Genomic DNA, 9,389 nt, shown 5'->3' on the forward strand with positions numbered 1-9,389 from the left:
ATGGCTTCAAGGTAATGACCAACCTGTCCGCTCCTGCGTTTCGCCAGCTTTCGTCCTTCTTGACACCAAATGACTCGCATTTGCCGTCTGCGACCAACGTCATTCCTTCTGCCCGTGTTCGTCGCTCGCCATCTCCTCGTCGCCGCTCACTTTCCCCCATGCGGCGGCGTCCGGCCCCATCGAAGCAGGAAAACTAGCTACCGCAGTTGAAGAGGCGAGAACTGCTGCGTTCCAGTCGAACCACACAAGGCCTCGCTCTCTTCCGCCGAACGTAATCGAAGTATCTGTAGGAGGAATCGTCACACTGGCATTAGTCAACACAGGCGCCGCCGTTTCCGTAGTTACGGAAGAACCTTGTCGCAAGCTTCGAAAAGTAATGACGCCCTTATCTGCGCTGTCACACTGGACAGCAAGTTCCCAGTGCATTACCTCCCTGTTGCCGCATCTACCGCATGTTGCCGCATATATATATATATATATATCTATATATATATTGCCACCTGCAGTAATGGGGACAATGCAAAAGAAGAGGGATGGAAGGCCAAGAAGGAAGAAGTGCGTTGTTGAGCCAGATAATGTTCAATATCTTGGAGTCGTTGGCCAGGTCTGGGTGGTGACTAGTAAGCGGAAAATCCCAGCAACCCGAGACGTCGGTATGGGCACTGGCGGCACAAACGATCTGCCTCCCGCAGTGGAAGCACAGAGAACGGCGGTCCGGTGTGCGCCAAACATCCGACGTCCGAGGCGTCATGCGTCGATCGTCTGCGTAATGCACTGGCTGCTCCGGCTGAAGCATAACATGAGGAGCGGCAGGCGGAAACGCTGGATGCGTGCGTCGTTCTGCGATGTATTGCACCGGTTGGGCTGGTGAAAGTCCAACCGGCTGAGCAGCGTGAACAAACACTGGGGGCGACGAAGCAGGGAGTCTCAGGGCTTCTGCGTAGGTCGCACGGCGGTGTTCAGTCGGTGCAGGCGAGCGGAGCGCTTGGTGTATTTAATCTTTTACAACATTGGCAATGGAGCTCACCGTAGGTTGTGACGCGCCGTAAATCTGCATTTCTCCCCGCACGACGGTGCAGATGAGTTCTTGGAGGTTGTGATTGTTGCTTCCGGTCAATGTGAACATAACTGAAGCGGATGTTGCGTTTAATTGAGCTCGTAGAAGTTCGATCGCTGCAGAAGCATCTTTTCCATACTTACAGCCTGAGACAAAAATTCGGCGACAGTCTTCGGAGGGCTCCGCACAAGACCATCGAAGAGCTGCTCCTTCACTCCTCTTATCGGGTCACGGAACTTCTTGTGCGCGGACATTCCAGTGTCTGCTTGTCTGAAGAGGCGCGTCACGTCTTCGACAAATGCGGTGACACTTTCATTAAGAAGCTGGATCGCTCGTTCGCGGCGATCAGCACTGGTGTGGGTGTGTTTAGTAGCAGTTAATTTCCTTTCCCTTTGTGCTCTCGTAGCTTCAATGCTAGTCAAGGAGGGAAGGTGTTGAAGGTCCGAAGTCGGCGCCCCTCGATGATTCGAGTGCACGGTGGCAGCGCGAAGGAAGAGCCGTTGTCCGACGATGTGACGTTTTATTCAAACGCCGAAGCGTCTGTCCGAGCCCAAGCCCGAAGCTCCGCTCTCTCTCCACACAACCAAACATGACTTTTTAAGCCCTCAGTTGTACAAAGGATTCGCAAACCAGCCAATCACACATGCGAGTTCACATCATTGTAACGAATAGCACAACCACCTTCGTGCCGCACACAGCATTGGCGGAAACAGTGGCACACTTTAGAACACGCCAGGGGATAGGATTCTCAAACACACGTGCCACCTTCCTCTCCCCTACGTTGGGCTGCGAGTATCGGCCCCTGACGTCTTCCCTCTTTTCACCTACAACCGGCCGCCATGCAAGCTGCCGAGAATGTTCCGTGAAATCGCGGACTATTAACTGCATATCCGCCGCACAGCGGGCTACCCTGCCAGTACTGACAAATCTGTCTCCCGTGCAGCTGTGTGCCGGTTCGCTTGAAATACAAACACCATAATTGGGACCCGATGACAATCGCACACAAAAGCATTCCTCGGCCGTAGCCGGCTAAGTGGTAAAGCTACCGCCATTTTCACGGTAATCCTTAGCAGGCGCACGCGGATGCCAAACATCAAACCGGCTGGGCAGCGTCGCATCGCCCAATTTCCGTGACCGTCGACGAGACTTTTGGGGAGCGCATGGGCATTAGCGGTTACGGTGACCTCAAGCACCCCCCCACGCTCGTCTCCCCGAACGCTCCCCTTCGGCTCGCGCCTTCTACCCTTTTGTTCCGAGCGGGGGTCCAGTTCTAGTGCCTTTTCTAAAGTGCAGCTACTAATCCGCTTTCTCTTCACGCGTGAGTGTTGCCCGCGTCCCCTCTTCGCGGAACCCATATGCGTGCCTCATTTCCGGTTATTGGCCGATACAGTAGGTGTGGGCTCGTCCTACGCTTTGCTGTAGTCGCCTAAACTGGGCTACAAAATAACAGCGAGGTCAAGTCCCTAACCTCAAACTGATGGCCCGTTCACACTGAGAAATCCGGCGTCTACAGAGAATGGAATTCTCCAGCCGCCGAAAATCGTGTCGTTCACATTGCTTGCGTACCGCGCCGCCAGAACGAGATACAGCGCCATCTGCCCCATAAAGTGCTAACCTCCAACCAAGCGCGGCATATCCCGGATGTTCGCGCAGCTCGAAATTGCGCAGTTGTCTCCGTTCGCGTCGAGTTCGTGTGTTAATTTTGCGCGTTTCCACCATTGCTTGAAAAGGCAATGATGAACCCTGAGCAAGAAGAGGCCGTACTGCTAGGCCTGTTGGCAAGCAGCTTTCTGGCGATGCGTGACGCGCAGAAGCATTCGCCGAAGAGACGACGCCACCGGCGTTGCTGGGTTCGTCCTGCTTTGCAAGGGCGCGCGTAGCTTGGTCACGCCACCTTGTCAGGTCGCTTATACCTTGTGCTTCGCGTGGTACTTGTCGAAAAGGACGGGGCGGTTACGCACCAATTCGATGAGCATTGCCGATGTCGCGACGCGTTCGAAGACTGCGATATGACGAGAGCGTTGGGCTTGGCCGCCATCTTTCGAATTGCTGAGACGCGCTCCGATTGGTTCGCGGCGAGGCAATCCGGCGGCAGCTGCCGCAAAAAACGGTCCGGGAGCGATCGGCGCGGAAGGGCCTGTTCCGGCGGATCTCGCCGCCGCCGAATTGGGCGCCGCTCCAGACGCCGAATGCCTCAGGTGAACGCGCCATGACTGTAGCTGACGGCGGAACTCATGCCACGACGTCAGTTGCTCCTCACGGTTTTAGAACCACATACGCGAGCCGTCCTCCTAGCAAACAGAGACATTGTACTCGGCCATACAATTTTCGACGTCTTCGAATACGTCGTCATGGAACGACTTTGGAACCCATGGGTTCTGAATTGTCTACCGGGTCGGTCATCGCGCTGTCCATACCAGTTGAGGTGGTTAGAATCGCTGTGTTGTCTTCTGGAAGCAGTCCCCTGACCAGCGGCTGGCCCAATGGACGGGTCTCTCTATTGGCACTGGGCTGGTGGTTCCCCTCCCAGGAGGAGTATGCGGCATGAGTGAGAAATACCCAGCACCTCCACCAGTTTGTCACGTGTGTTCAAAGAGGACTGGAGGCGTTTAATGGGGACAGCTGGCTTTCTGAAAAACAACGGCGGTGGGACCAAGCTATCGAGCGGGCGGGGTTAGTACGCGCACTTCTTCCGTCTTGGCCTTCCCTCCCTCTTCTTCTGCACTGTCCTCACTACTGCAGGTGGCAATATGTAACGTATGTAACCCCATATGATGGTAGGAACACATGCCTACATATGGAGCGCATCCTACCCCGCGTTAGTTACAGCCGCACGAATTGACCTCCGGTGGAAGTAGCCGGAGCGGTGGAGTAGCCGGAGACTTTCTAGCTACTTTCCTTGAACATATCCTTATGCATTAAAGCTTGCCTATTGCTCTGCTCAAGGTACGCCACCGTGGCTGAAGCCCGTTTGTCTCCGAAATCCGTTGCGTGTTCTTTCTTGTGGGGCGCCGACTTCTCATGTCGGCTTGATCTTCACTTCAACCGCTTCTCCGAGGGCGCGGGAAACGCTTGATTTTTTAAAAGGTACAAATCTACCTAGATCTTAGCGCACTGGTCCGGAGGCTTTCTGCCAACTATTGCAGAGAGTTGCAGTAGTGTTGCACCTGACCCACTACTGTGTTTGTTAATTTCTTTATTTATTTTGTTCAAATATTCTCAAGTCTGTGAGACATTAGAGAGAGCAGGGTTTGGGTGAGGGCTATAGTTGGTATTATATTGCAAGGATGTTGACTTACAGAGCGTACATAGACAAAGGGACCGAAAGAACGACGCAGACAAGCGCTGACTTCTAAATGAACTTTTATGTCAAATAACAAGCATATATAACCAACTTGTTTTCGAGGCGGCGTTTTTTCTCTTGGTGTCTTGGCTATATATGCTTGTTATTCCAAATAAAACTTCAGTTGGAAGTTAGCGCTTGTCGTCGTCGTTGTTTGGGTCCCTTTGCCTATGTACGCCCTGCAAGTCTCAATATTACAGCTGCTGTCTGCGGTCATAGAATGTGATGTCTTGAAGCTTCCTGAGCGCGCTGCCGCTATGCTTGTTAATTTAGTTAGTAAGCGATTGTTGCCAAGTTTATACGACCGATAACGCTACTATCCTTACTTCGTATAGCAGTGTATTAATTTGCTATCGCAATCGATGCTTCGCCTCTAAGGCCAAACTGCGACTTTATTTGTTTTGTTTAGTTTTACATGTAAAACTGCTTCAAAAAGCATTAGGACGCATCTTTAGCATTAATACTGCGCATTGATAGTGTCCTCGCCATTTTTATATAGTTCGTTACCATTCGGCTGATCTAATTTTGTTGTTTCAGGGTAGTAGCTGCCTTGCTGAGCGGCTGCCTCATCACTGCCTTGGCGGTCTTTGTGCTCCTACCAGTCGTTTCAAGATCTGGCACTAAAGCACCAAGAGGCTGCCTCATCGCGAGGACCGCGAACGGTTACGCCAAGGGAAGCCTACTTCAGTTCAAGATCAACGGCACATCGTACAACTCCGTCGCCTTCTACGGCATCCCGTTCGGCGCCTCGACGACCGGAGACGGGCGGTTCGCTGAGCCCCGATGCGCCCAGCCCTGGCACGACCTGTTCAACGCCACGTACAAGCGACCCCCCTGCGCCCAGTCGGACACGCATTTTGGTCGCACTTACTTCATCGACGCCTCGAACACCACCGAAGACTGCCTGCACATCAACGTCTGGGTGCCCGGCAAATGCGTGACCGACCTGTTGGGCGGCGAAAACCACCGCGCCGTCGTCTTCTGGCTCTTCGGTGGCTCCTTCGTGGGCGGAGGCAACAGCTACGACTTCTACGACGGCCGCTTCGTGGCAGGCTTGGGAGACGTGCTCGTCGTCACGCCTAACTACCGGGTGACGTCCTTCGGCTTCCTCAACTCGGGAACGGGCCGTGAAGTTGCGGGCAACATGGGGCTGTACGACCAGCTTCTGGCGCTCCGCTGGCTTCGGGAAAACGTCCACTGGTTCGGCGGCGACCGTGACCGCATACTAATCGCCGGACAGAGCGCCGGCGCCATCGCGTCCTCCATGTTGATGGCGAGCCCGATAATGTCGCAGTACGGCCCGTACAGCAGGGCGTTTCTCATGAGCGGCTCGGCGTACGTTCCGCTGCCCCCGAACAAGGGACCCAACGCGGGATGGAGCTTCTCGCGCCTGGCCTCCAACGCCGGCTGCCAGTCGGCGCGCGTCGCCGACGCTGTGCACTGCCTCCGAAACCGGAGCGCGCCGGATATCTTGAAGGCCACCAAGAATATTTCTCTGTTTTTCATGCCATCCTTCGAGGCGCCCCTATTTCCTGGCAAGATGGACTCTCTCGAACGGCGGTTCGTAGCGGCCCGAGCGCGGGACACACTGATCTCCAACGTGGCGATGGAAGGGGAGGCCTTCTTTCAAATGCTCATGCCACACATAGCAGGTACGCAAAAAAAGATCACGGCGCAAGTGCTGAAACAAACTTTTCCTTATTTGTTCGGCGACGCGTCGGACTCTGTGATGGAGTTGGTCATTCCTTTCTTGAAGACCGTGTACGACCTTGAAGCCCCCAACCACCGCGGTTGGATACAGGTTATCGGTGACACCATGTTCCGTTGCCCCGTTGCTTCCTTCGGGAAAAGTTTGGCCACCCTGGGAAAGAATGTGTACTACTTGCAGTACACGCCCAGACCTTCTTTTTCCCCGTTTCCCGGAGAAAATGCGACGCACGGAGACGATGTGCCAATGCTGTTTGGGCTCCCGTACACCTACCCGCACTTGGCTACTGACGAAGACAGGGCGATGTCCTACCGCATGATCACGATGGTGTCCAGCTTCGCAAAAGACGGGTGAGTGGTTTGGGAACTTGCTGCAAATTAATCTGGGGTTCCTTTACCAACTGGTTCGTTGGGTTTAACGTCCGCAACCCACACGTCACGGGAGGAAGGTTCGGGGTCAGTGCTTTGAGGTCTTTAACGTCCATCCAAAGCTCGACACACTCATGTCTTTGCATTCCGCTTGGCTCGCGTTGGAATACGGCCGTCATAGCCGGAAATTAAGCAAGGGACCTCCTGTTCTGGGGGACAGCCATAACCATTCGGTGCCCGCGTTGTGCGTACACGTGCGGCCCGACACGCGATGTTCAGACTTCATTAAGGTTTCGATCGTTAATGTTTGCTGACTTGCTTGTAATATCAGCGTACGAGAGTTTTAGGAAAGTACTCCGCACGTTCCGTTCCGCAGTTGAACAGTGGCCACTGTTCGTGGCTGTGCGCCTAACAGTGTCTGTTCGTGGCTACTGTGGCTGTGCGCACGAGGTCGCGGGTTGGAGTCTCGGCTTTCAACTCTGAGCAAGGCTTGCCCACTATGCGAAATATTGAACCATAAGGAACGTGATTACATTTCTGGCGGTTCCCTTTTGTAACACGAGGATCTGGTCCTCAGTGCATACATATTGTTACACCCACGAAAGATCTTTATTCAGAGGCCAGGTATAGATAGTCACGACGGTCTCAATCAGGCGAGTGCTTATTGAGCTTCAGGTAGCCAGCACAACGTCGTTGTCTTCTGTCTTGGATGCGCCACATCAAACGCACATGGGTTTAACAACAAATATATATATAGATATATATACATATATATATATATATATATATATATATATATATATATATATATATATATATATATATATATATATATATATATATATATATATACACACACACACAACGGGACAGTCTCAGCTGAAACCGATTCAGCGCAAATCACCGAGTTCATCAGCGTCTCTCTCTTTCACTCTGAAAAGTGGCAGAATGGGTAGTCTACAGTACAATATGCACATTCATATACAGTGAGCGCTAGGGCTAGGTGCGCGTGTTGGAACCCCTGACTGCCGAAATTTGTCCGAAGCCATCCGCCACGGCATTTCCCGCAACCCGGGCGTTGAAAGTCAATTTCTAAGGACTTGTATATGAACTCTACAGAGCATATCTGTGTTGCTTACTTCATTATGTCCGGGAAAACTGAGCCGCTTGGTTGGACGACGCCTACTTACACGTTACGTTCATTTCTGGTCGCTCTTTTTTGAACCATCCTGGCAGCTTCTCCGCCACTGTTCTTAAAGACCAAAACTAATCCTTACACATTCTCACCCACTTATTCGAATAAAATTCCTAGCACGCTCCAACCCGGTTTGCAGCGATCTGGAGCCCTGTCCACATGGGAGCGAGGAAAACCGCGCCTAAGCCGAACCTTCTACTAGCCGCTTCTAGTGCAATCTGCATAGTCGCGTGATCGAGTTTCGGGCGGATCTCGGTGATCTCGTTCGCACTCCCAGCTTTCCAGTGGGAGAGCGGCGCCCTGACGGGACCAGCCGAATGGGAACCGCATTGCGAGAGTTCTCTATAGCTCTAGAAAGCGGCCTTACATATGTGCCATTAATATTCTTGCCCCGGGGGGTAAAAGGGACATAGACTCTTCCGAATAAAATCAAGATTTCGTTGGATGTGCCCTTCTTCAAAGGAAAGCGCCAAGGAGGGTTTTCCCTTATTCAGCCACTGTTTTTAACGAAGACAATTGGTTTCCGTTGGGGATTTCCACAGGAAAATACAAAATTAGGCGCCATAATAGACAGCCAACGGGAAGAAACAAACACGACAGAGCGCTAACTTCATACACAAAGAAATATATCGGAAGCGATACAGGGTTCCTTGATCTTTAGCACGCCTGTTTAACCCTTCATGTAATGGCCGACGTATCATTCTTCCTACGTTGAGTTTGATGCCTCAAGATTTCGATTTAGGCGTCCGAACCTAACGCATAGCCTACAGTAGCGTTTTTGATAACGTGGACTGAGTTTCGATTAGTAGATAGTTAACGAAGCAGTTAATTGCTATTCTAAGCATATAGGCTTTTACTGGAACATTTCATTGCTTCCTTGCACAAATGTTGTCTCCTTAGCCAGAATAAAGGTGAAGTACTTGTTCAATGTTTCCTTGACCTGTAACGGCGTTCCGGCATTAGAGTGTCGAAAAATATGTTCGTGCAATCAAGGCAGCGCATTCGTTACGTCAACTCGGCAAAATGTTCACGCTTTGGGATGAGTAAGTGCAGGTTTACAGTTCGCGCTCGGTCTAACTTCTCTCTCGTGCGTTACCTTTTATTGCGAGTAATTTTGTATCGGTGCATTGCTGATCACACTGGCTTCTATAGGGTCCCTTTTATTTAGGCCGACGATGGTAACCGCGGTGATTGTGGCCCGCAGGTCTCTCCCAAGCCTGGAGGACGGGAGTCCCTGGCCGCTCTTCTCGAAGGCTTCCAACTACTCGTTCGTCGACCTCGCACACTCCGGGTTCACGCTTGGCGGCACCACTCCCGAGTGTCCCTTGCTAGAGATCATGAGGATGATCTTGAACCCGGACAAGTCGGACCGGCGAGCTATCGACAGTGCTTGGACGCCCGAAGTCGTCAGCTTGGCACTGGACATGCTTGCCGCGATACCGGCGCGAGCTCTTGAGATCGCCGCCACCACTCATGCCCATGCTTACAAAGGCCAATGAATATGCCATACGCTCGAACCCTCCAGTGTTCACTGCGCTTTTCGGGGTGTTAAAAAGCTATCAGCTTGCAACACGTTGTGCGTCGTTGATGAATTGCCCATCTGAGGGGCGTTTGTTTTCATTACAGTGGTTTCACCAAGATAAATTGCAAAGAATAAGGGCAACACTGGACTTTAGTCTACCAAGGGAGCAGGCTGGTTTTAGGAAGGGACACTTTAC

The 9,389-nt window shown here is 52.3% G+C and overlaps 1 protein-coding gene across 1 annotated transcript; it reads left to right on the plus strand.

The window, feature by feature from the left end:
• Nucleotides 1–3,428: 3,428 nt before the first annotated feature.
• On the plus strand, nucleotides 3,429–9,170 carry LOC140213966 (acetylcholinesterase-1-like). Its single transcript, XM_072285161.1, has 3 exons — nucleotides 3,429–3,592; nucleotides 4,938–6,458; nucleotides 8,876–9,170. Exons 1-3 carry the CDS (start codon nucleotides 3,429–3,431, stop codon nucleotides 9,168–9,170), a joined length of 1,980 nt encoding a protein of 659 aa, XP_072141262.1.
• Nucleotides 9,171–9,389: the final 219 nt, after the last annotated feature.

This window comes from Dermacentor andersoni, chromosome 11 (genome assembly GCF_023375885.2).
Source record: "Dermacentor andersoni chromosome 11, qqDerAnde1_hic_scaffold, whole genome shotgun sequence".
In the NCBI taxonomy this organism is placed as follows: Eukaryota; Metazoa; Arthropoda; class Arachnida; order Ixodida; family Ixodidae; genus Dermacentor; species Dermacentor andersoni.

What these genes read in the sequence shown, in the direction of transcription:
- LOC140213966 (XM_072285161.1), top strand. Translation starts at nt 3,429, where the DNA reads ATGGGTTCTGAATTGTCTACCGGGTCGGTCATCGCGCTGTCCATACCA. An exon ending in TGGTTCCCCTCCCAGGAGGA is followed by an intron (nt 3,593 to 4,937) that starts GTATGCGGCATG and finishes TTGTTGTTTCAG; the next exon opens with GGTAGTAGCTGCCTTGCTGA. An exon ending in TCCAGCTTCGCAAAAGACGG is followed by an intron (nt 6,459 to 8,875) that starts GTGAGTGGTTTG and finishes TGTGGCCCGCAG; the next exon opens with GTCTCTCCCAAGCCTGGAGG.